General features: G+C 48.0%; 1 protein-coding gene across 2 annotated transcripts in view; it reads right to left on the bottom strand.

Annotated features, from left to right (window-relative positions):
• CPXM2 (carboxypeptidase X, M14 family member 2) overlaps positions 1-27,305 on the bottom strand; it is a 98,768-nt gene that overhangs the window by 44,318 nt on the left and 27,145 nt on the right. For both annotated transcript variants that reach the window (XM_060171115.1, XM_007519681.2), the window contains one exon: positions 18,641-18,780. In XM_060171115.1, coding sequence (XP_060027098.1) covers positions 18,641-18,780 — 140 coding nt within the window. The remainder of the gene's footprint in view (positions 1-18,640; positions 18,781-27,305) is intronic.

Raw genomic sequence — 27,305 nt, 5'->3', positions numbered from 1 at the left:
ACAAGCATATGTGTGCCGCCAACGCGCCAGCCAATGGAAGGTGCAGCAACTCAGTGGGTGCAGCGAGCCAGGGAACATGCCAGCACAGCGCACAGTAAATATGCCCTTCTTCCAGGCCATCCTCTGTGCTCTGGGCTGGAGGGGTCTACTGCCTACTGCCTGACTGTTCACTGTGACTGAGAACGCATGATCCCCCAAAAGGAAAAACAGCAACAAAGCAGACATGATGGAAATGAAATGTTTTTTGCCCTGAGAAGCCAATGAGCAGAAAAGGATGATTTACACACCGGGAGATGTGTCTGCCACAGATCTGGCAATACAAAACAAACAGACATGGGGGCTGGGCAGTAGGTAGCGCAGCGGGTTAAACACACATGGCGTGAAGCACAAGGACCAGCATAAGAATCCTGGTTCGAGCCTCTGGCTCCCCACTTGCAGGGGAGTCGCTTCACAGGCATGTCTGCAGGTGTCTATCTTTCTCTTCCCCTCTCTGTCTTCCCCTCCTCTCTCTCGATTTCTCTCTATCCAACAACAATAACAACAATGACAACAAAATGGAAAAAAATGGCCTCCAGTGCCAGGAACCATTTCTCTGCTTGATAGATGATAAGCTTTGAAACAATGGAAGCCCTGGAGACAAGTTTTATTTCCCCCCTGGGCAGGCCATTTCCCCTAAGGTAAACCATTTATCAGTAATCAAGTGAGACAACACATAGTTGTGGTAACAAACATGGTTTCGGCCATTGTTTGTTGCAAGGAACATTCCACTTTGAAGTTTATTCCCCCTCCTCCTCTTCCAGCATCCCCCCCCCTTTTTCCCAAAGCCTTATAATGCCTGTGAACACAATACAATTTTGCAGCTTGATCAGAAACTTGTCTTGCTGTCATTCCTTCGTGTCTCTTGTCCCTGTCATTCCAGGTCCTTAGGTTCCTAGCCCCTGTTCACCGGCCCGCTGGCCGGGGCACTCCAGGAGCAGTGGATTCATAGCACAGGCACTGAACCCCAGTGATAACCCTGAAGGCAAAAAAAAAAAAATCCAGGCAAAAATAGCATAGAATTTACAGAGGAGGGGGCAAGCAGTGGTGCACCTGGTTAAGCACACACACTACTGTGAACAAAGACCCAGGTTCAAGGCCCTGGTCCCCACCTACAGTGGGAAAGCTTCACAAGTGATGAAGTAGGTCTAAAGGTGTCTTTCTGTCTCTCTCCCTATCTCTATCCCCCTCACCTCTCCATTTCTCTCTATCTCTGTTCAATAATAAATAAAAAGATTTTTTTAAAGATTAAAACAAAAAAAAAAAAAAGAATTTACAAAAGACTCAAAATTCAAGGGGAGGAAACAAAGCAATTAGACCAAGGGCAGGAACCAGAAGGGACATCTCTCACTACTGGGATGGCAGAGAGGACTGGAAAAGATGGGCAGGAACCAGAAGGGACACCTCTCACTACTGGGATGGCGGAGAGGACTGGAAAAGATGGGCAGGAACCAGAAGGGACACCTCTCACTACTGGGATGGCGGAGAGGACTGGAAAAGATGGCCTCCCCAGCCCCTGGAGAAAGGCAAGCTTAGACCTTCGCACTAAAACTCCTTCCCAATAAGACTTAAAAAGAAAGAAAACAACTTAATCTTTTTTAAAAAAAAAAAGTTCTGACAAAGCTCAGTGTCAGTGAAGATGCAGAAGGGGGAGAATTCATGCATTGCTGGTGGGAATGTAAAATGATACACTCACTCAGAAAGAAAAAAATTGCTTCTAAAACTAAACACGCAGTGGGGCTGAGTGGTAGTGCAGTGGGTTAAGCACATATGGCATAAAGCACAAGGGCTAGCATAAGGATTCTGATTCGAGCCCCCAGGGAGTCGTTTGGCAAGCAGTGAAGCAGGTCTGCAGGTGTCTGTCTGTCTTTCTCTCCTCCTCTCTGTCTTCCCCTCCTCTCTCGGTTTCTCTCTGTCCTCTCCAACAACAACAGCTATGACAATCATAATAACAACTACAACAAACGCAACAACAAGGGCAACAAAATGGGAAAAATAGCCTCCAGGAGCAGTGGACCAAGCCCCAGCAACAACCCTGGAGGAAAAAACAAACTAACTAACTAAACGTGCAATTTATACAGGAAGGTATGAGGCGCTCCTCCTCTCTCAGCCATCCACAAGAGTCGAGGCAACACCCTCTGGAGAGTAAACAGAAATGCTTGGTGGAGATAATCTGAGTACTGCGGAGATTTTCGTGTAAAAAGGATGATACAGGGAGTCGGGCGGTAGCGCAGCGAGTTAAGTGCGCGTGGCACAAAGCACAAGGACTGGCTGAAGGATCCCAGTTTGAGCCCCCGGCTCCCCACCTGCAGGGGAGTCGCTTCACAGGTGGTGAAGCAGGTCTGCAGGTGTCTGTCTTTCTCTCCCCCTCTGTCGTCCTCTCCCCTCTCCATTTCTCTCTGTCCTGTCCAACAAAGATGACATCAATAACAATAATAATAACTACAACAATAAAACAACAAGGGCAACAAAAGGGAAAATAAATAAATAAATAAAAACTGTCAGCACATGTTTATTAAAAAAAAAAAAAAAGATGATGATACAGAGCCAGAAAACTTCTCAACAGATGGGGGTTCAGGCAGTGGCGCACCTGGTTAAGTGAAGTTCACAGTATGAAGTTCAAGGACCTATGCAAGGATCTGGGTTCGAGGCCTCAGCTCCCCATCTGCAGGAGGGTTACTTTGCAAGTGGTGAAGCAGGTCTACAGGCATCTCTCCTTCTCTCTATCTCCCTCTCCTCTCTCAATTTCTCTCTGTCCTGTCCAATAACATGGGGGGAAAAGGCTGCCAGGAGCAGTGGATTCATAGTGCCAGAGATAACCCTGGAGGCAGAAATAAATAAATAGATAACTTCTGAAAAGATGCCTAAGAGGGAAGAGCTGGATCTGTAAGATAACTAATCGGCTCCAGCCATGATGATGGAGGTGGACAGGTGGCCATAAGAAAGTCTCACAGTGAGAAACGTTCTGCATATACAAACTATTGTATTTACTGTCGAATGTAAAACATCAATCCCCCAATAAAGAAATTTAAAAAAAGAAAGAAAGAAAGAAAGAAAGTCTGACAGGTGCCCAGAATCCACAGTCAAGTTCAAGGACCCTTCACTGATGTCTTGGTTTTGTTGTTATTGTTCCATCTGCTGTAACAAACACCACAAATTGATAATCATCTGAATAACAGAAACGTGTTTCTCTAGGTCTAAGACATCAGGACCAGGAGGCTCAGGCTCAAGGCCCAGCAGCACAGGGAAGTACCACAGCACCAAAGGAATCTCTCTCTCTCTCTCTCTCTCTCTCTCCCTCCCTCCTTCTCTCTCTCTTCCCCTCTCCCTCACTGTCTCCCCCCTCCCCCTCCCTCTCCCTCTTTCTCTCCTCCCCCCCTCTTTCTCCCTCTTAGTCTGAATGAATAAAAAACAAAAACTCTTGGGCAGAGAGTGGTGAAATCTCCCTAGCCCCCACCAAAAAAGGGAACTTGTTTGGGAGTGGGGCAGAGTGCACAGGTAGTACTGAGAACACACGGGGGTCTGGGATGCCAGAGCTTCACAGCCACTGGCCTGGCTCATGCTGACAAGAAAGGATGCTCCTGTCTCACAGGAGAGAGACTCTCTCCAAGTCCCACAGGGAACCACCATCAAATGGGAGATCAAGCCAGCCAACTCAAGGGACAGCCAGCACCCAGAACTGCCCCCACCCCCGTGACGCCACAGGGTGTCTAGCTCCTCACAGCCAGAGACCAGAGATCTGAAGAGATCGCAAGAGACTAGAAGCCATTGTTTTGCCAGGCAACAGAAGCCTGGCTTCCTCTCCAGACTGCTTTCAGGACTCCAACTCCTCCTACTCCTCCAACTCCTCCTCCTCCTCCTCCTCTTTCCCTTCCTCCTCCTTCTCCTTCTCCTCCTCCTCTTCCTTCTCCTCTTCCTCCATCTCCCCGCCTCATCCTCCCTGGAGGAGCTCTGTAGGCCCAGGTCCCAACAGGGCCGAGGTGTCACTAAGGACACGGCCAGCTCCCTGGACACAACCTCTGGAATATCTCCAATCAAGATGGGGGGGAGGTATTTTTCATCTACAAGAAGCACAGAAAAAGCAGCCCTCAGGGGCATAGCTGCCATTCTCGTGGTGTCTCTCCCTCTCTTTCTCTCTCTCCTTCAATCTGCCCTCTCTTTTTTTTCCTTTTCTCCTCTTCCTTTTTCTTTCCCTCTCTCCCTCTTTCATTCCCTCTCTCACTTGTCTCTCCCCTCTTCCTTTCTCGCCTTTTCTTTCTCCTCTCTCATCTCTCTCCCCCCTTCCTCCTCTTCTTCTCCCATTCCTCATCTCACTGTCTTTCTTTCCCTCTTCCTCTCACTGTCTCTCTTCTCTCCCTCTTTCCACATACCATCTCTCCATTTCTTTTTCTTTCCCTTTCTCCCTCACTCTCTCTCCCTTCTCTCTCATCTTATTCCTCTCTTTTTCCTTCCCTCTTTCCCTTCTCTCCCCCTTTTTGCCTCTTCCTCATCCTTTCCTACTCTCTTTCCCGCACTCCCTCTCTCCCCCGCCCCTCTTCCCTGCTGGAACCACAGTCATAGCTAAGTGGTTTCTCTCCCTCCACAGAGGAGCCAAGCCCTGGACACAGGGAAAGTCAGCCCATTGATTTACTAGGTTTTTCTCTTTGGATTGGTTACCATGGCTTTTTGAAAGTGCAGTCCATGGAAGGGAAGTCATAAACTTAGAAATATTATCTCTTTTCCATTACTTCCAGTAAAAAATAGTTGGCAAGGGGAAAATGCCACTGAAGGGGAAAAGGGGGGTGAAAATCCAATATATCTGGGCAAAGGGCAAGGTATTTGCTTAGGAAGCTCCTCTCCAGAGAACAGAAGGGGAGGGAGAAGGTACTTAAGCTTCCTGAGTTATTTTGTACAATTGACTATGGGGGGTGGGGAACATGACACCAGCATGCCCCTCTGGCTGGGATTTGAACCAGGAGTCTCAGGCATGCAAGTCTGATGCTCTATCCAATAAGCCACCTCCTTTCACAGCTCGCCAGATCTTAAAGTGTCCTTGGAGATAGCAGGCAAACAGGAACTGAAAACAAGACCCCAGGAATTCCACAGACAGGAGGGGAGGGACAGGGATGGAAGAGGAGAGAGGGGAGAGGAATGGGGAGAGGAGGGGAGAGGAGGGGAGAGGAGGGGAGAGGAGGGGAGAGGAGGGGAGAGGAGGGGAGAGGAATGGGGAGAGGAATGGGGAGAGGAATGGGGAGAGGAGGGGAGAGGAATGGGGAGAGGAGGGGAGAGGAGGGGAGAGGAGGGGAGAGGAGGGGAGAGGAATGGGGAGAGGAGGGGAGAGGAATGGGGAGAGGAGGGGAGAGGAGGGGAGAGGGGTCTATTTTGTTTAGCTATAAGGCAAATCCCACTTGGAGCCACAGGGCAGGCATCTCCCAGAGGGCATGGCCTTGTCCCTGAGGGTGTCAGGCTGGGCAGTCTCACCAGCTAGATCCTTGGGATTGTCTTGTGGTTTGTGTGTTTGTTTGCTTGCTTGCTTGCTTGCTTGCTTGCTTGCTTGCTTTTAGCAGAGTCCTGCTCAGCTCTGACTGATGGTGGTGCTGGAGACTGAACCTGCGACCTCAGGGCCTCAGGCAGGAGAGTCCTTTGCAGAGCCACCCTGCTGCCTCCCCTGCAAACTCAGGCTGAGCATCCACAGACCTGTGACTCCGCAGCCCTGACACTACCAGAGTTGCCAGGGGGGGACTCAGCACAGACTCGGCCGGCACAGGTGGTGCCTGGCAGTCGTGCAGGCACCACGGGACCTAGTGCCAAGTACCCAGCACCTGCTGTGTGCAGCGGATCATCCCTGCTTTGTGTTTAAGAAGCATCACATGGGTGACTTCTGCTTCTGAGTCAAGACATGGGGGAGTCCCCAAGTCTGTCCTGAGAGCACTCTGGGGGCCCAGAGGGGCTCAAGGGGAGAGGAGCGGCGAGATGAAATCACTGGGCAGATGCCTGCCATGTGTCCAGAAATGTTTTGCTACTTTCCATGAGCATCTGACTGGACATGCAATGAACTGAAACAGCCATCTCTCTGCCTGAGGACGAGAAAACTGAGGCCTGGTAGGAGGGTGGAGACCCTGCCCCCTGTTTCTGGAGCCTGAGCCCACAAGGATGGACAAAAGGAGGGGACAGAAGATAGACAGGCTGGGCACTCCGGAAGCTAAGAGGAGAACGAGGGATCTGGAGAAGTGCTGGGGTGTCAGTGGGAACCCCCACTTCACCCCATGCCCCCCAAACAAACGGCAAACACAAGAAGGGGTCCTAAGAAAACAGACACAGGGGGCTGCCTGCATGCCGCGGGCGGCTGTCTAGCGTGAGCCTCTCAGCCCCCCACATCCCAGCCTGGGTGTCTGTAGGTGACTGCTGTCATCACCACCCAACAGAAGAGAAACCGGGGCACAGACCTAGAAGCACAGCTGAGCCCACACCGTGGGATAGGTGGGGTGCCCCAAGTGAACAGGGCAGGGACTCCTCCCCCAGGGCTGGTCCTCACCTCTCAGAGGCTCAGGACTCCCGAGCCCCTCAGGCTGGGCAGCCCTGGCCTTGGTGCTGGAGGAGGAGGTCATAGGACCCCACCCCACGCTGAGCACTGGAGCCAGCAAGAGGCCGCACCCCTGGGCAGTGCAAACTCAGACAATCAGGTCATGAGGCTGGGGTGGGGGGGCTTAGTGGTGAGCCCAGGACTTGTACACTTGAAGTACTGAGCTCAGTCCCAGCACTGCACATGCTAGGATGACACTTAGGTTCTGGCTCTCTGCTCATTAAAAATGTCTTTTTCTAAAAAACAGACAGCCCCCCCCCAAAGAAACTTTGCCCCATGCTCCCAGAGGGGGAATGGGTAGGACACTGCACCCGCACTCCACAGGACCTGAAGCGTCTGTCACCAGGGATCTTGTTTTTGTGCCATCACAGAAAGGAAAGTGGATCTGGAGAACAGCAGGGGAGGCCAGGCGCCGCTTCTCTTGTCTGAGAAAGAGGAGGGTGAAAGGAAGGACATTTGGAAGTAGTACTAGTTGTGGGTGTGGATTATGCTCGACCGGACCTGCCAATATACGCGGATATCTTCGTCCACCCTGTCCAACGCTCGACGTCTCGTCACCCAATCTGGTCCCCTACGCCTACACTGAACTTCTCTGTTCCAGACTCTTGGAAACAGAGCTGGCAGTCAGCTGAGGTCAAGAACAAACACCTCATCACAGACCCCTGCGAGCGTCAACCCGGCTTTGACCTAGCACGTTATGATTGGGCCCTCCTCAATCGTTATCGAACAGGCCATGGCCGGCGCGCCGCTATGTTCCATCGCTGGGGAGCCAGAGACGACCCGAACTGCCCCTGCGGCTCCAGACAGACTATGACCCACATAGTCAACGACTGCCACCTCTCCAGATTCAAAGGAGGTCTCGAAACTTGACATCAGGCTCAACCTGACGCTGTTGACTGGCTACAGAAGAAGGGCAAACGCTAGAAGAAGAAGAAGAAGAAGAAGAAGAAGAAAGGAATGAAAGCAGAACTGTAGAGAAAATGGGCAAAAAAGTATACATAGACATCGATAGTAGTGATATATTTAAAAAATCAACCCATATCTGTGACCTTGGGAGAACCATTGCAGTTTCCAGTGAAGGAGATGGGGACACAGAGCTCTGATGGTGAGAAAGGTGGGGAATTAGACCCCTGTTACCTTATACTTTTGTAAATCAATATCAAATCACCAATAAAAACATATACATAGATGTGTATTGCGTGCTTGTGTGTGTGTATGTATTTTTTTAAAAAAAGATCTTTACTTCAAGCCCAATGGGGACACAGTGAGTGAAAGTATGTTCCCACAGGAAGGTCAGGGGACAGAATGCAGGCAGGAGAGCTTCCAGGTTTGGTGGGGGGTGGTGGCTTGAGCAGAGGTCCTGGGGCAGGAGCACACTGCATGAGCCTGGAAACCAAAGGAGACTCGGAGCACACAGAGAGCCGGTGAGGAGGGCAGACGGCAGCAGGGATCAGTCCACTCTGGGTGTGGGGGGCAAGGTCTGGGAGGGGCTGTCTCCACCAGGAAACAGACTGAACAGGCTGCAGGTATGGACACTTTCTCCTTAGGACAGAGCTCCAGAGAAGCATCCAGCGCGGAGCCCTTCCCTGCCGAGAACACGCTCACGGTCACCTGCAGACAGAGCCTGAGGAGCCTCTGGGGAGCTTTGCTTCCTTTGGAAGAACTTTCCCCCGTTGCCAACCGGTGCCAAGTGCAGAAATGGCTGCCTGCCTTGCCTGCTCCTTGAACCTGGACTTGTTTTCAGGAAAATGCTTCACGTTCAAGCCAAATCTGCCAGCTCAAAGAACGGTGGTTTTCAAAGCAGTTAGGGAAGAGTTTGCAAACGCCCGTCTCCCCACCCCTGGGCCTCACACTCATCAAGTATTTCATTCCACCCGTGAACCAGGCAACACAGCAGTCACATGCTGAAAATAGCCACACTCTCTCCCCAGGACACGGGGAAGTGATTCAGGATATACCCAGCCCCTCCTCTGTCTGCTGGGTCCCGCTGTGCCAGCACCCAGCCTTACCCTGGAGCGGGAGAGGCCTCTATGCTGGCCAGACCCATCAGTCCTCAGGGGCAGAAAGCCAGACACAGATGAAGTGTGGAGGAGGATGCAGTCATCGGGGCACCAGGAGGCCAACATCTCTCACTGTGGGAGCCAGAGAACCCGCTACTGTCACTCCAGCAGAACCTGGAGAGGGTCAGGGGTTGTGACCCCAACAGGAGTTTGGGACTATTAGCACACAGATGAAGTCACCCTGAGGTGGGACACACAGAGAAGGGAATGTGTAAAAGCCTGGGGACTTTGAGCAGGTTGCTCTCTCTGGCTGCTGCTGCTTCTCCTGCTCAGAAGCATCTTGACGGAGGCGTACCAGGTATCCGCCATGGCTCCTTCTCCTGGGAACTGATCACGTGTGACTCTGCCAGCCGGTAAACTTTTAGACCCCCCTACAGCCATGAGCAACCTTTACCAGAGCTGATAACTGTTTATTTTATGGGACAAAACTTTTGATAACTATAGTCAGACTTTATGGACCTACTTACTCTTAACCCTTGATAATTGCTTATTTTGCCTTTTACCTGTTTCACCCTAATAAAACTTGCATTATTTAAACCAGTTCCCAGCTCCCTGCTGTGAATCCTTTTATGTGCCACAGCAGCCCCACAAACTACTTTTTAAGTTAAATTACATCATTCAAGAGGGTCAGGGAGGAGGGTCCATCTCCATGCCCTGGCTCCCAGATGAGCAGCTTCCAACAGCACAGAGAAGCCAAACCTGAGGACTAGGAAGATGCCATGGTGGTCACACAAAAGCCCTTTCATGCCTGAGGCCATAAGCTCCTCAGTCCAATGCCTAGTACCACCAAGAGCTGGAGCTGAGCAGTGCTCTAGGAAAAATAAATAAATCCTTGATTTGTATTTAAGGTAATTTTGGTTTTACAAGACTAAATGTTTTCAAAGTAGAATTTCACCAAGCACTGACATGCCCCCCCACCAAAGACCCTCTACCCTTCAAACCCACGCCACCACTACCACTTCCCCCCTAAAAACAATTAGAACCCTCAGTTGTGCAAATGGAAACTGAAGGCTTGTCTCCAGCTGACTCTGTCTCCTTGCTCTGTTTCTTTACAGACCCCAGGCGAGGGGCATCATCCAGAGCTTTCCTTTCACAACAGCCCCTTTTGTATTTCTTGAAGGGCTTGAGTCCTGTGAGTGAAAGCCTTTGCTGTTGCTTTTCTGAGAAGCTCCTCATCATCCCTTCCAACTTGGCTGGTAACCTAGCTGGAGGTCGTTCCCATTCAAAATGTTGAGTATATCCTCCTAATCTTGTTGGACCTTTAGAGTTTCTGTTGAGAAATCAGCTGCCAATCGTAGAAGAGTTCCCTTTTACGTGATGTTGGTTTTTCTCTTGCTACTTTTAATACTTTCTTTTTATCTTTGATCTTTGTTATTTTTATAGTAATGTGGCTTGGATTTATTTTGTTTGGAATTCTTAAGGGCTTCCTAGATCTGATGGTTTTATTCCTTACTTCATGTTTGGGGAGGGGAGGATTTCTCATTTATTACTTCTTCAAGTAAGAATCCTGTCTCTTTCTCTTGTCCTTTTCACACCCCTATGATGTAAAAGTTGTTTCTTTTGATATTTCACTTATATTTTCTTCACCCAACAAGTTATTTGTCTGGGCTCCTTCTCATCCTCCCACACAAGATCCCAGAATCTCTTTGAGGCATCTTCTTCCCTTCCCTGAGTGTCTCAACAATCCCAGGTGTCTCAAAGGATTCTTCCAACAGAAATCTTGCTAAGTGGTCTGTGTACAGCCCCATTTCCAGATGCCGGTTGTGTTCCAACCACCCACTCATCCACTTGCCCTCCGCCCCTCCTCCCTTTCCCTTCTCTCCTCCTGGGAGTACTCAGGAAAGTTACTCAGACAGTAACTCCTCCCTGGCCAAGTACCCATCCCTTCTGAGACTTCACCTGTTCCCAAGCCTTCTCAGATCTATCCTTTGCTCCCAGCCCAGTGACCTTCTTGCTTCCCATGCCATCCAGTGTCCCAACCTCACAACCTCCCCTCCTAAAATGCACATATGCTCCCAGTTCCCTCCAAGCTTCCCTCCCTGTACCTCCTCTAACTGCACTGCCGTCATCTCTGCCACCTGCTGGTTGGCCTACAGTGAAAGTGGGGCCACTACAATTCCAGGAGTCTGCTGAAGCTTCTGGCCAAGGGCACAGAGAACCCCTTGGCCATCTTCTTTAAATCCCCAGCCCCTACTCCTGCAATGTCTGTAGAGAACTCTGCCACCTGCTTCACCAAAAAAAGCAAAACCTTCTGCTGTGCATGTTCTGAATTCTCCTAGACACTCACACCTGCCCTTTACCATCTGAGGAGCCCAGGAAGGCCTGCTCCTTCCCAGGGTGAACTCTCCTCACTGTGTCAGCCCTGTGCGCCTCAGAGACCCACCCTGGCAGCCATTCCAAGCAAGTCTTCTCAGCAGGATCCTCATCTGTGAACACCACTGGACATCAAGCCAGCTGAGGACACTCTGTGTCCCTGATGATAAGCCCCTGCTCTCACAGTGTGGTCTCAGCCCAGTAAAGGGGAGATCAAGAGGGCTCAGGAAGCTTCCTAGGAGCTTGCTTCTAAAAAAAAACAAAATGTGGGAGTCGGGCTGTAGCACAGTGGGTTAAGCGCAGGTGGCGCAAAGCACAAGGACCGGCATAAAGATCCAGGTTCGAACCCCGGCTCCCCACCTGCAGGGGAGTGAGTGGCTTCACAAGCGGTGAAGCAGGTCTGCAGGTTTCTATCTTTCTCTCCTCCTCTCTGTCTTCCCCTCCTCTCTCCATTTCTCTCTGTTCTATCCAACAATGACGGCAACAACAATAATAACTACAACAATAAAACAACAAGGGCAACAAAAGGGAATAAATAAATAAAATAAAATAAAATAAAATAAAATGTTCCTCTTTGGTAATGTTAACCATTTAGACTGAGGCCCAGGAAATTCGAAGAAAGCGACCATCAGTGTCTCCTTTTTATCAGAGTAAATACCAGTCCTCTTCACTGTCTAAAGGGAAATGTTTTTTTTTTTATCCCTTTTACAAAAATGTTGCTTTATGACATTTTTCTGAGCCCCACTCCTAACTCTGCGATGTTCCCCCAAAGTCTGAGAGAATGCCCCCGCCCCCAGCACCAGAGAATGTAACTTCAGACAACACTGAGAAACTCAAACCCACAAAGAACTGTAAGAACTGCATTGCAGTGCCTGCCAGGGTTTGGGGTGGGAAGGCTGGCTTATGCTATATCTGTATCAATTTCCCTGGACACCTTTCTCTAAAAAAATAAAATAAAAATATCCTCCGTGCCTTCCAGCCATCCTGTTGGAACGATCCAGACTTGAAACCTAGGCCATTCTTGTGGGAAAGCACCCCTGAAATGAGAAGCTTCTCTGCAGAAAGCCCTCTGGCCTCTTGCTGGCAGTACTGGGGGTTTGCAAGAGTGTCACCCAGTTTCTGAGTAACAGACCTTCCTGGGCAGCACCTTCTGTGATAGATACCTCACAGTTTCTTTTCCTTCCCTTGAAGAAGTCTAGGAAGGGAAACCCACATTCAGAAGCTCTGCTAAGATCTTCCCAGGACACAGAGAGAGACAGCTTCTTCAGTCTGGGGCTGTTATCTCAGCAGGCTCTCCCTCCGTCCTGAGCTAACTTGCTAATTAGCCCAGTGACTTTCAAAAAATTCAACAACTTGTGAAAGCTTCCAGAGCTCTCACCTTACACAGTCACTCATCAAATAGCTCCCTCATTTTCAGCGCTGGATTTAAGGACTCCCAGACTCTCAGAGATCATGAGAATTGCTTTTTGTTTATTAAACAATTAAAATTTTAAACATTTGGTTATTTAAATTGCCTGTATCCTGCCCAAGCAACGGTTCACCTCAAGCAGAGTAATTAGCTTCTCAATCACCACACTGGTTATAATCGTAACACTCATAGCTCTAATGTATTTTTGGAAATTAGGGAAATGAAAGACTGGCTTTTATTACTGTACTAGTGTTTCACCAAATTGCAATGCACTTGGAAAGATAATTTATATGAGAGAGAAATATAAATTATTCAATATCATTAAAACAATTAGATTTTATTACTTCCAAGTAGCATGAGTTATTTGGAAAATTAAAACTAGAATCCTAACTTGGACCTGAACTTGGGGTTAGCAGTCAGCCAGCTTGTGTTAATCCCCTGCCCATCTGTACCCTGAGTCTGCTAACAGCAACTGGAACACACCCCCTAACCCAGCCGCCCCATAACCGATTCTACTGGACCTGTTTACATGTCAGAGTCCTCTGCAGACTGAAGGCTCTTCTGCCGCCTTTTTAACTTTTAATGAGGTTCAAATTATTTCACTCTTTTTTTTTCTTTTCCTTGACTCCAAGGTTATTGCTGGGGCTCAGTCCCAGCACTATGAATCCACTGCTCCCTATTTTATTTATTTTTTTTTCTTTCTTTTTTTTTATTGGATAGGACAGAGAGAATTGAGAGAGGAATGGAAGATAGAGGGAAAGATAAGACACCTGCAGACCTGCTTCACCGCTTATGAAGCAACCTCCCTGCAGGTGGGGAGCCGGGGGGCTCGAACCCCAACCCCTGTGCTTCATGCTATGTGTGCCTAACCTGGTATGTCACCACCCAGCCTCAAGTTATTTTATTCTTCAAGGTCTACGACAATAAATTTTATCGATTAATTGCTTTCCACTGTATCCAAATAGCATTCTGCAAAATGCACAGTAAATAACAGCCGGACGGTTCACTAACACATAAAGAGCTTGTCAGGAACAAATACGAGAGTAGATGTTCACTTTAAAGACAACAACTAAGACAACAACTATAAAAGGGTTGGCAGCATTGTTAATACATCTTCTAACCTCAAAATACTCCTACATTCCAAGGCCCAGGCAACAACATCCATTTGGCTAAACCCAGGAAGCTCTTTTCATTTTATTAAAACTTCACCAACTGGAATGGAGCACACTGAGCTCGGGGTGTATTCTGCACACTGAATTATAATGATGAAATTCAAATTCCAGCTCTCTCTTGGCTTGTCTGGCTTTGAATTCCAGAACTGCTTGCTACCCCACCCTGTGGACTCAGGAAATACCATTGACCCGCGGTAGTTGAAGAGGTCAGCAGGAATAGAATCTTTTCACCCAGTAATACGTGGACTAGGTGCCTGGGAGAGAGGAGGGGGCTGTAGGAGGAGGGAGAGCAGAGACCCCCCATCTCCCACCCCCATCACACAGAGCAGCCACAACTGTCTGGACTTTCGATGTTTCCAAAAGGGTTTTACGGCAAAGAACCCTTTGTGGCTAGAAGTCAAGTTTGGAAATCACTCGAGAAAAGCCCAAGGATGGCATGATGGTTTTGCAAAAGACTCTTGTGCCTGAGGCTCTGAAGCCCCAGGTTCCATCCTCAGGACCACCATCAACCCGAGCTGAGAGTAGTGCTCTGTCATTCTCTTCCTCTCTTTAATAAAGAAATAAAATATGGGGGGGGGGCTGACAGCAGCACACCAGGCTAATCACATATAGTTTGAAGCACAAGGACCTGTGCAAGGATCCCAGTTTGAGCCCCCGGCTCCCCGCCTTCGGGGGAGGTCACTTCACAAGAGGTGAAGCAGGTCTGCAGGTGTCTATCTCTCTCCATTTCTATCTTCCCCTCCCCATCACCATTTCTCTGTCCTATCCAATAAAAAAAATGGAAAAAAAATGGCCTCCATTAGCAGTGGATTCCTAGTGCTGGCACCAAGCCCCAGTGATAACCCTAGAGGCAAAAAATAAATAAACAAATAAAATATTAATTTAAAAAAATCTCGAAGATGTACAGTGGGAAGAAATAGTCATGCATTCAGCTCTTCTTGTGGACTGATGATTGTCAAACTTCACCATATCTTTCTTTTTTAAAAATTAAATTGATTTATTTATTGAATAGCGACAGAATGAAATCAAGAGAGGAGGGAGATGGAGAGGGAGAGAAAAAGAGAGGCACCTGCAGCACTGCTTCACCACTGATGAAGTTTCCCCCCTGCAGGTGGAGACCGGGGGCTTGAACCCAGGTCTTTGTGTACGATACCATGTGCACTCTAATGCATATGCCTCTGCTCAGCCCCTACAACATCTTCTTCATGATGTAGTGAATAGCTTTAGCTACCAGTTACAGAGAAGAGCAAACTGAGGTTTGTGGAAAGGAGCTCTGCCATCACCGGCTCGAGCCACAGGTGGTCCCAAAGGCACGTACAGCAGAAATCTCCAGAAATCCATGTCACCGGCTCAAGCCACAAGGTGGTCCCAAAGGCACATGACAGTCTCCAGAAGTCTCCAGAAATCCATGTCATTGACTCAGCTTCCTCTCTCCACATCCCCTCCCTTCTCTCCCCTTACAGTTGAGGCCTGTTCTCAGCCACTCCAGGGTATGGGTTAAGCAGCCCATCACGATTCAACCATACAGTGTGAGTGATCTTCTGGAGATCCCTAACTCTCCAACACTATTCCTCAGAGACCTCCTGACAGAGCATCTAGGCGGTTCCTGAGATCAGGGAGGGCTCCAGGGCCACAGCTTTTAAGGTTCTGCGTCCACTGAGGCCATCACAGACTGGAAGCCACAAGGACACCTTACATTGGAGTGTTAAAAAAAAAATGATGGCACTCAGCTCTGTGAAGAGCAGCCTAAAGAACTCTCAGAAGGCTAGAAATGGACCTTCCCTATGACCCTGCAATTCTTCTCCTGGGGATAGACCCTAAGGAACCAAACACACCCATCCAAAAAGATCTGTGTACACTTGTGTTTTCAGCAGCACAATTTGTAACAGCCAAAACCTGGAAGCAACCCAGTGTCCAACCACAGATGAGTAGCTGAGAAGAGCTGTGGTCTATAAACACAGTGGAATACTACTCAGCTATTAAAAATGGTGGATTCACCTTCTTCGCCACATCTTCGATGGAGCTTGGAGGAATCCTGTGAAGTGAGATCAGCAAGAAAGAGAAGGATGAAGATGGGATGATCTCATTCACGGACAGAAGTTGAAAAACAACAACATGGGAGTCGGGCTGTAGCACAGCGGGTTAAGCGCATGTGGTGCAAAGCACAAGGACCGGCATAAGGATCCCGGTTCGAGCCCCCGGCTCCCCACCTGCAGGGGAGTCGCTTCACAGGCGGTGAAGCAGGTCTGCAGGTGTCTGTCTTTCTCTCCCCCTCTTGTCTTCCCCTCCTCTCTCCATTTCTCTCTGTCTTATCCAACAACGAAGACATCAATAACAACAACAATAATAATTACAACAATAAAAAAACAAGGGCAACAAAAAGGGAAATTAATAATAAATATTTTTTAAAGTCTTCAAAAAGGACAAAAAATAAAGAAAAGAAAAGATAACTAGATTTGATATACATTCAGACATTTTTTTAAAATGACTCTTAAAATAAGTTCTTCCAGAGCTAGGTTTTGGCACACCAGGTTAAGCACACATGTTACCATGCACAAGGACCCAGGTTCAAGTCCCTGGTCCCCACCTACAGGGAGGAAGTTCCACAAACAGTGAAGCAGGGCTGCAGATGTCTCTGTCTCTCTCCTTTCCCTTACTTCTCTTAATTTCTCTACATCTGTATCAATAGAAAATATTTTTCTCCCTTGTCCTGGGCTTAAGTCAAAGAAAGTTTGTTCCCCTATCAGTTCTCCCTCACCCCCACACTGCCTATGCTTCTCAAGGAAGTTGACTGGCGGGGGGGGGGGGGGGGGGTCAGGTTCCCTGCCCTGCTCTTTCAACCCTGTAACAGCCGAACTGCGGTTTCACATCACAGGTCAGAGAGGGTGACAGGGTGGCATCCATGCCCAGGAATATCCCCCAACCCCAGTCCTCTGGATAGCCCTGAACCACTTTCTTTCTCTTTTATTAGTGATTGAATAGTGATTTACAAAACTGTAAGAAAATAGAGATCTGACTCCACCCCATTCCCACCACCAGAATTCTGTTTCCCTCTCCTCCACTGGACACTAAGGTAGTTCTCCCAAGGTCACAGATATGGGTTGATTCTGCAACTATTGACGTGTGTTTATGTGTGTGTGTGTGTGTGTGTGTGTGTGTTTCCCTAATATTTTCAATAGCCCTGCCTTCAGTTCCTTTCCAAGTCACGCCTACACCTATCACTAATTCCAGGTGTCCTTCGTTCCCCACCCCCCTGCTCTCAGATCAGAGAAACAGTGCCTGGCTTCCTCTGGGGTTTTCCAGATTCACTTCCCTTTCAGGGATGGGATAAAAACAAGATTCCTGGTAGCAGACCCTTCAGGTTCTGGTGGAATTGGGGTTCAGAGTCCTCTTATCATCTTCCCCTGTCATTTACCCCTCTGGAAGTGTGGAACAAAATTCTTTTTGGGGTATAGAAGCTGGGAGTTCTGGCTTCTGTCATAGCTTATCTTCCGGACATGGGTGATGGAAGGTGGATCCATCCCCCCAGCCTGTCAAAACACTTTCTCTTCCACTGTCCATTTCCACAAACAAATCAAAGTTCCTTCTCCCAAATTGTGATGGAGGAGAAGGAAGTAGAGAAGAAGGAAGGGAGGAGATTTATTTTTATAAGTAGCAGAGTGAGACCAGAGCACCACTGAACTCTAGTATAAGGTGGTGCCAAGGACTGAACTCAGCCAGGTGGCAAGAGTGAGGGTTTTCAAGCATGCAAGGCTGTGCCCTCTGGCTGAGCTATCGCCCCAGGAGTGTGTCTCTCAGCGTCTGAACAGCAGTGGCAATGAAAATCAGCCTCTCTGGAATAAAATGGAAACTTCTGAGCAGTGGTGAGTATGCAGGAACTTCAACACAGACACAAGCAAACGTTCTCAAAAGGCACCAGTCACCACAGCCTGGGAAACTGAAGCGAAGGGGGGTAATTGAAGGGATGAAAACACAGAATGAAAATGCCTTCCTGTAATATGGTATTTGATCACAGAATAGAACATGAAGCCGGCGGCACGGCGGAGTGAAATCACAGGCTATGAGCACAAACCCAGGAAGTCGGAGGGAGCCGCGCCACGGAGACCGAGATGTGTTTTTCAGCTAAAAATAACATCGTCACAGGTGTGACATGACAGCAAATATGAAAAAGGAGTCATGCTGGCCGAAGAATGGGGAAGTGGTGGGGATGTTTTAAAATATCGCTAGACATTATGACGCTGCGTTTTCAATACAAAAGCGATTCAAAGGCAAAGAGACCAGAAGCCACTGTATGTGATGGTCCCCTGACTGTCTCTCACCACTTTTTCTCTTTCTTTCTTTCTTTCCTTTGTTATTTAATTTGATCTTAATATTGATTTACAAAATTATGAGATAAAAGGGGGGGGTCCCACTGTTGACTCCACCAGAGTTTTGTGTCCCCATGCCTTCCATTGGAAAGTTCTCCCAAGGTCACAGACATGGGCTGACTATTATTTCTATAACTACCTATCTATATTTTTACCCATTTTTCCTGTGGTTCTGACTTCTCTTACTTTCTCAATCACACCTACACCTATTATTAACTCTGAATGTCTTTGCTTTTTCCCTCTTCTCTAAGTCCTGGTGGAGTTGGGTTTCAGAGCCCTCTGGTCATCTTCCCCTAACATCTCTCTCCCTCTGGGAGTACGGACCAAAATTCTTTTTGGGGTGCAGAATATGGGAGTTCTGGCTTCTGTCATTGCTTCTCCACTGGACATGGGTGTTGGCAGGATCCAAGGTGGCACCCATCTGCCAATTGTGCCATTGTTTTAACTATACTTCTGTGAGCTCTATCTAACCTTCCAGGTGAGTGCCTCTCTAGTCCTAAAAAACGAAGGGACATTGCTCCAAAAGATAAGCCTCCCCAATGGGGCTTTTGTCTGTAGCAGCCCAGTCTCCTGTCCACAGACCATCTCCTCCCCTCCTGGGGCCCCTCGCCAGACACCTCTCTGCAGCTTACCCACTCCCTCTCTCCCCACTGCAGCCCAAACCCGAGAAGCTCAGATCCCAGATGCGGCATCTGGAATAGCACAGACCCGGCCATACTCACAGCCAGAGAGAGTTCCTCCCCTGCGTAATGACGCCAGTGAACCTGGTCAGGCGCCTGGCGTCCACCTCGATCCACTGGTGAAGGTCGTTTCTCCCAGCACACCACGCCCCGTCATAGAAATCATTCTCATTGACCCCTGCCTGCAAAAGGAGACAATGGCAAGTCTTCAGAAAGACCTCGGTCGGGAGTCGGGCGGTGGCGCAGCGGGTTAAGCGCACGTGGCGCAAATCGCCAGGACCTGCGTAAGGATCCCGGTTCGAGCCCCCGGCTCCCCACCTGCAGGGGAGTCGCTTCACAGGCGGTGAAGCAGGTCTGCAGGTGTCTGTCTTTCTCTCCTCTTCTCTGTCTTCCCCTCCTCTCTCCATTTCTCTCTGTCCTGTCCAACAACTACGACATTAATAACCACAACAATGTGAAACAACAAGGGCAACAAAAAGGAAAATAAAAAATATATATATAAAAAAACTTTAAAAAAAAAAAAAAGAAAGACCTCGGTGAGCGCAATGCAGACACTTTCCCCACATCATGAGGTGATGCCGATTTGCAAGACCACTGTTGTCATGGGGGTACAGCCTCACATCTCCCCAAGACAGGTGTCACATGCCACACCCTGCACAAGAAGACACTAGGCCCTCAAGCCCCTTTCACTCCTCTCCTGCCTCCCCTCTTTTGCGTCCTCAGTTCTGTTGAGGTACACCACAGTTTACCAGTGTTTTGCCCTATATTTCCCCCCTTGCTTTGGTTTTTTTTTTTTTTTCGGGGGGGGGGTTCCAACAATAAGTAGGCTCATTCAGGATTCATTCTCCTTCTGTCTTATGTCACTTAACCAAATGCCTTAAAGTTCCACCCAAATTGTATCACAAAAGAACATTTCATCTTTTTTTTTTTTCTTTCTTTCCTTTTTTTTTTTTTTTTTGCCTCCAGGGTTATTGCTGGGGTGTGTTGCCTGCACTACAAGTCCACTGTTCCTGGAGACCATCGTGTTTTTTTTTCCATTGTTGTTGTTGCTGATGGATAGGACAAAGAGAAAACTGCAGAGGAGGGGAAGACAGAGACGGGGAGAGACAGGCACCTGCAGACATGCTTCACCGATTATAAAAGAACCCCCCTCCACCTCAAAGGTGGGGAGCCAGGGGCTCAGACAAGGATCCTTGAACTTCTTCCTACTAGGTGTGCTTAACCTGGTGTGCTAATGCCCAGGTCCCAATTTCATCTCTTCTTATAGTTGATTCATAATCAATCGTTTGTGTTTAGAGACCACAAGCTCTTACACGTCTTACACGCATTCATTGCTGGACACTTGACTTATTTCCTTTTTTTTTTTTCTGGTAATGACAAACAGCACTTCAGTGAGCACAGACCCACACAGCCTATGGATCTACCAAAGACACTTTTGATACTGAGTCTAAGAGGAAGGGAAGGGGAGAGGGGAGAATGAGGGAGGAGGCCAGGAAAAAAGAAGCATGGTGCCCTGAGCTCCTTATTCGACATCAGGACAGGGAGCTGCTTGTTATCAAAAGCTGGAAACATTTCCCCAGGCTCTGTCCTTCTCTTTCCTCCGCATGAAAGCCAGGAGTTAATGAATTCCGGGATTAATCAGTCACCCAGCAGACACAGACCCTCGCCCACGGAGCAGCCCACGCACACCAGGTGCTGAGAAGACAAAGATGAGGCAGACAGAAAAGGAGCCCCAAAAATTAGAGGGAGCAGAACTCGAGGGGGCAGTTTCCATTCTGGGAAGGGGAGCCGAGGGCTGCGGGCTGGACTGGTGGGGTGTAGGGACCAGAAGACCAAGGCAGAGGGGGCATTTGTATTGGTACAGAAGGACAAAAAGTTTAGTGATCATAGTGATCACTCTACCAACTTGCATGCAAATGAGCTATTATTTCTATAGTGATCTATCTATATTTATATAATTTGTCATTTTTTTGCAATTCAGTTTCTTTTCTTTTATTTATTCCACTACTCTCATCACTAAAGGTCTGTGTCCCCATCCTCACCCCCATAGATAACCGCAGTAGTTCTCCCATTCATCTCTTCTATGGCACTGCCTCCTCTTCCTCTCTAAGTCACACCTACTACTTCTGAGTTCTTCCTTCCTTTTTTTTTTCCTCTTCTCTCTCCAAGTCTTAGTGGAATTGGGGTTCAGAACCCGCCCCGCCCCTCCCCCATCATCTTCCCCTAACATTTCTCCCCTTCTTGGAACATGGACCAAAGATCTTTATGGGGTGCAGAAGGTGGGAAGTCTGACTTCTGTAATTGCATTTCCTCTGGATATGGGCGTCATCAAGTGGGTCCACACCCCCAGCCTGTTTCTATCTTTCCCTAGTGGGGGAATTTTTATGTGAGAGAGTTATCTTCCTGACCCCACATATTGTCTGGATTTGCATTTAAAAGGCAGGTAAAGTTTTTTCTGCTCTGGGATTCTCCATACATAATCACCCTGTGAAGAGAGAACCCCTGTCTCTCCCTCACTCCCCAAAAGAGAACATTCAAAGCAAGTGAGGCCTCTAAATGGACTAAGATCCTTTCTGTGTGAACCCCATTTTGTCATGACTATTTCGCAAATACATGATCCGATGAGAAGTTATCTGAGTGAGGTTCAAAACAGAAAAATACACAAGAGTTTTACAAGATAGTCAATCCACCCTCCCTTTTCCCTGAACATCTACTGTTAAAACTCTGGGACCATCTTCCTTCAAATGCCCTGTGGTGATCCGAGACTCAGTCACAGCAGAGGAACAGTGGAGCTAAGGAAACTGTTGGTATGCATGAGACCCCTTCTGTTTCATTTGGTTTAAATCCCCCCTGCTTAACACTATTCTATTTACATAACCACTTCATTCTATTTACATAACCACTGTTAACAAGTTCCACCCTCCCTCCAGGGCATTTGTGGTTCAGTGATAGGATTCTCGCCTGCTCCACCCCCTCCTTGTCACACTCTGATTTTCGCCAGTCACTTTTCTCTCCACCTTCTCTATGTCACATCCTGTTTCCACCCTACTTGGCAAGTATATATAAAGACAGCATTGTGAGTTGTACTGTACTGTACTTTGAGTTTAACTTAGCTCGTCTTAGATTGTGCTGCGTCCTGCATGAATAAAGAGATACTGCCTACAGCTAAACCATGAGTCCCTGGTCGTCTGTTACCCGCCCGTGAAGCCAGCCCGGCGAAAACAACATAACCCGTCGAAAACAACAGGAAACCTCTGGAGAAAGCCGCTGAGCTTCCTTGCCAGAGCAAACCCCAGTCCCTGTGTCCCCACTCCACCCCCAGGACAGCCTTGCTGGGACCCAGAGGATCGACACCAGAATGTTCACACACCTTCTTCTTTTAGAAAGCGCTAGAATCTCAAATGGCTCCAGAGCCTGAAACTCCCAATTAGCCAGCACCTCAGCCAGCACCTGCTGGCTTTGGGGTCTCCCACCCAAGTATTAGCTAGGCCCAAACCCACTTAGCTTCCACAACCAGACAAGATCAGGCGTGCTTGCGGCAGTATGGCCATACACACATTTGGGCTCTCTGTAACAGGGACCAAGTTGGCTATGAGGCTCTGCCTTTGGGCTGCGGAGACAGTGTCATGGTTCTGCAAAAGACGTTCGTGGCTGAGGTTTTGAGGCCCCAGGTTCAATCTCCAGCACCACCACAAGCCAGAGATGGGCAGTTATCTGATCTTTCTCTCTATCTTTCTCTCTGTACCTCTTTCATTAAAGTAAATGTATATCTTTAAAGAGTCTGCCTTCTAGAATCAAGGAAAAGCTGAACTAGGCCGGTGGTGTTTCTTGTGTATGTGAAGGTAGAGTGCATATGTTGTCAGGAACAAGGACCCTGGATCAAGCTCCCACTCCTTACCTGTGGGTGGGGGGGGGGGGAGCTTCATGAACAGGGAAGCTTCATGAATGGGGAAGCAGGGCTGCCAGGTTCTCTTTCTCTCTGCTTCTCTATTTCCCATTCCTATCAATTTTCTCTCTGTCTTGATCCAATAAATAAATAAAATATTAAACAAAAAAAATCAACTCAGCCCACATGCCAGGGGTCTAGAGACTGGGAATGCCTGGTCCCAGGCCAAGCACACAAGGACAGGGCTGCCACATGGCTCCATGTTCACAGCCACAGGGTCAGAGAGCTGTCCAGCCGCAAGACCAAAGACTGAGATGGGGATTCAGAACTAAACAGCAGGTTCCTGCTTTGGGCAGCCTGGGCAGACAGGTCCATAGCCAGTGTCACTTCTGAGCACACCCACCAGTCCACTGAGTGTCAGCAGGTGTCAGGGGCCCAAGGGGAACACTTCCTGAAGCTGACGCACCTGCACAGTGCGTCTGCAAGCCAAGCACTACAAGACAAGACCATAGCGCCAAAAAGCTTGCAGACTTGGCGGACTTGGCCCACAGAGCAGTCAGTGAAGGCAGGTGCTACAAGGTCTCCGGGGAGCCAGGAGCAGACACTCTGCTTCTTTGCCCAGCGTTCACACTTTTTACCATGTGTCAGGACCAGGGTACCACATTAAGACCCTGGAACCACATTAAGCACAGGAGAAACTTCATAAACAGTGGAGTGTGTTGTGCATTTCTCCTTCTTTCTCTCCCTCTCCCTCTCCCTTTCCTTCTCCCTCTCTCTTTCTGAAGTTAAAAAAGGAAGAAATGTCTTTTCACAGAGTGGTAGAAGCATGCAGGGATAACGCTGGGACAAAGAAGAAAGGAGAAAAAGAAAGGCATAGTAGTTTAGTATCCACAGTAGCACCAGTTCTGAAAATACAACATTTGGGTCCTTAAAGCCTAAATTAATATCAAAACCAGCATCACAGATGGTTTCTACTTATTTCTAAAATAAACTGAGATTTCATGTAATCTTTCTCAAGGCAACTAAGTTGTAAGCATCATTTCTTTACCATGAAAATACCAACACATCTAATGAACTACATTTTTTTTTTAATCCCAAAGAGAAAATCCAGTGTTATCCCTTTCAACTCAAACAAACAGGAGTTTCCTGTCTCTGAAAACGAGGCAAATGTGTTTCTCCTTGGGTACTTTGGGTGAAAAAAAGTAAAATAAAAGCTGTCAGAAACATAAATAAAATGACTTCTGAGTTTACACTATTTCTTGGCTCAGCGGTGAAAGTATTTACACAGGTATTATCATGAAGATCTATCTTGAAGAAAGATGAGCCCCAAAGCTGAGATGCAATCTTCTTAACAGGATAATGGGCAATAAGAAAGACGAGCTGAAATCCTCACCTCTCATAATAAGAACACAAAAAGATGAAGTGGAATATTACCAGGGCCCCCATGGGAGTGTGTGCAGTATTAAGATATACAAAATCAAACCCCACAGAGATGATCACAGAGCTAGAAGGGTTGGGGTGGATGGGGATTGCGTTCACAGAACCTTTATTTCAACGATGGTTTTGCTTCCTGCAGCTTTGTCAAGAAATAAAAGTGTCCCTATGTACTTCAGGTGAACGATGTGGCCATGTGACATCCACCTGCAATGTGGCGTGGTTGTCAAACCAAGAACGAGGTCTTTAACACACCCATCACCCCCAGCAGCTCTTCATGTGTGGGGTGAGGTTAAGGATACCAAAAACATCCTCTCAGAGCCCTTACTGAGCTGGAGCACTGCCTCCTAACTGAAGACCTTTCCCTTTGACCCACACGGTCCCACCCCTCTGCTGCTACCCCCTCGTTAGAATCCCTAAGCATCTGGATCTCTTTATTTGGTTCTGAAAGGCTGACTGTGTACCTACAAATGTCAGCTGCACATCACATTAACAAAGTAACCATTCTCCACCCAAAAATATAGAGCAAAATGTGATCTGCATATGCTAAACCCACAATACCGCCTGGTGCAAATCAGTGGAACCTGCTGCAAATTAGCCCAGTGCTCTGCTCAGCTCAGAACTTAATCATCCGTGAATCTGGTTAAAAGCAAACCCTACTTGCCTTTGAAGTCATGTTCAAAACCCTAAGCTAATTCCTCCTTGCACTGGCAAATAAAAGAATTGCATCACATTGGCAGAAATCATAAAATGACACCAAGAGTTTGGAATCAAAACCTTTTGAAACATAATCTATTAACAACCTCCACAAACCAGTGGTTGTTTTAAAAAGCAAAGATGGGGGAAAGATACACTTCCTAAGGAAAAGACAGTAAATGTTCACGCTGATTCAACTCCACTGAAATGCAGGAAATACCCTGCCCATCGTCACTGTGTATCTACAGAGCAAAGAGCTTAATCCTCAAAACACACCTTTACCTGTGACCCGCAGAAAGAGAGAGACAGCACAGCATAGTGTGGAATGGACTATGACAGTCCAGTGGGCCAAGCTCAAGTGCTGGTTCAAAGTCAAGTGCCCATTATTTAAATACCTCCAACGAGCTCACTGTATCTGAAGCAAAGGGAGAGAAGTAGAATTGACCCCAGAGGGCTGTTGACCTGATTGTGTAAGTCAGATAGGAAGTGCTGTATAGACTGGGGGTATGGATCAACCTGCCAATGGTCCATGTCCAGTGGAGAAGCAATTACAGAAGCCAGAACTCACACCTACACCACATAAAGAATTTTGGTTCATACTCCCTGCGGGGGAGAAATGTTAGGGGAAGGTAGCCAAAGAGATCTGAACTCAACTCCATCAGGACCTGGAGAGAGAAGAGGAAAAAAAGGAGTAGGAATAGGTGTAGGTGTGACTTAGAAAGGAAGGAAGGCAGATAGTGACAGAATATAGACAGATAGTTACAGAGATCATAGTCAACCCATATCTGTGACCTTGAGAGAACTATTACAGTTTCCAGTTGAGGGACTGGGGACACAGAACTCTGGTGGTGGGAACGATATGGAATTATACCCCTGTGGTCTCATAATTTTGTAAATCAGTATCCAGCCACGAATAAAATTAAAGAATGACATAAAGGCAGTATCAAAAACAAATAAATAGTGCCTGTGTGGTGCCTGGCATGTGGAGGCCCTGGCTACTGAGAAGTTCTTGAGAGCACCAGAACATTCTCGGTTTGAAGCCACGTGCATCTGCGGGGCGCCCCGTGACTGCACTCGCCCTGTGACTCAAAAATTCTCTCCTGTAAACAAGTGAATTTAGTCTCCTTAGCTTGTTGGCAGATGTTCTTTGTCTTAATGAGTCAACAACTTTTCCTAGATGTTCTATTTTTAATGTGTTATTATTATTTCTTTAATCTTTATTAATCTATTCTCTTGGCTTTCAGCACAGGCTTTCTCTGCAAACTCCAAAGGTTAAGATTAGAGAGACCTGTGTCCGTGTCAGAGGCTGACTTAGCCAATCCAGCCTGAGTCTCAGCTGAACGCTGACTGGCTGTGAGGTGAAGCGGGACAGTCAGCCTCCGACCCCCGACTTCTGCTCCATTCTCTCTGAAGCTGAGCTTCCTGCAAGCCTCGTGAAGATGAAACCAGATGCAATAGCGGAGGAAAGTCTACGCAGGGGAGTCCACATCTTGACCACAAAGTCTCTTGGTCTCTTGGCATCTGGGGTCACAGGTCCAGAGTTTTGGTTATGTGGGGGCCCTTTACCTGTTGCTGTGCCCCCTGTTCTAGTCCTTCTCACCTGCATTTAGGATCCAAGCTTCCCTCCAAGCAAGAGGGCACATAATACCATCATCGTCATGAAATAGCCAAGGCGGCCATGATGTAAAATCCCCCGGCTCTGTTATTCCCTGTTATTCCCATAAAAATCCAAGTATCCGAAATTCCAGCCCTGCTGGTATGTAAACAGTGGCCCAGACGGCTTCCTGAAGCCAAAAGCAGAGCAAACTCCCTTTCCGGGAACAGGCATCACATTGCTGGGTTTGGAGGCGGATCCCATTGGGATGGCTTTTGCCTGCCTGGCCCGGCACTGATACAGCTGCTGAGATAAGGCCGGGAAACAGCCTGCAGCACCAAAGGCATCGAGACAGACAGAAGGAAGGAAAGGCTCTGGGTGGACAGACTCGGGTCCTGGCAACTCCAGTGGCAGAGAGGAGGGAGCACCAAGTACATTCAGGGCAAAGAGGACAGAGCAGGGGAACTGGACACCGGGATAAGGCTGGTTCAGGGCCCAGGGAACTAAGCACAGAAGACAGGATGTGCACACGGCCATGCACCAGAGCCCAGTGATGCCCTGGTCTCTCTCATAGAAAAGTAAGTCAGAGGCAGCCAGGTGGTGGCACACCTGGCTGCGTGCACCCATTACTAGGTGCAAGGACCAGGGTTTGAGCCTCTGCTGCCCACCTGCTAGGGACACAAGCAGTGAAGTAGGTCTGCAGGTGTCTCTTGCTCTCCCTCTCTATTTTCCCTCCTCTCTCAGTTTCTCTCTGTCCTATCAAAATAAAACAGGAAGAAAGAAAAGAAACATGGCTGCTGAGAGTGGTGGATCAGTCCTGGTACCAAGCCTCAGAGATAACCCTGGTGGCAATTTTTTTATATTTATTTATTTATTTTCCCTTTTGTTGCCCATGTTGTTTTTTATTGTTGTTGTAGTTATTATTGTTGTTGTTACTGATATCGTCATTGTTAGATAGGACAGAGAGAAATGGAGAGAGGAGGGGAAGACAAGAGGGGGAGAGAAAGACAGACACCTGCAGACCTGCTTCACAGCCTGTGAAGTGACTCCCCTGCAGGTGGGGAGCTGGGCGCTCGAACTGGGATCCTTACGTTGGT

Source organism: Erinaceus europaeus, chromosome 14 (genome assembly GCF_950295315.1).
Source record: "Erinaceus europaeus chromosome 14, mEriEur2.1, whole genome shotgun sequence".
Lineage (NCBI taxonomy): Eukaryota > Metazoa > Chordata > Mammalia > Eulipotyphla > Erinaceidae > Erinaceus > Erinaceus europaeus.
This window is presented reverse-complemented; position numbering and strand designations above follow the sequence as displayed.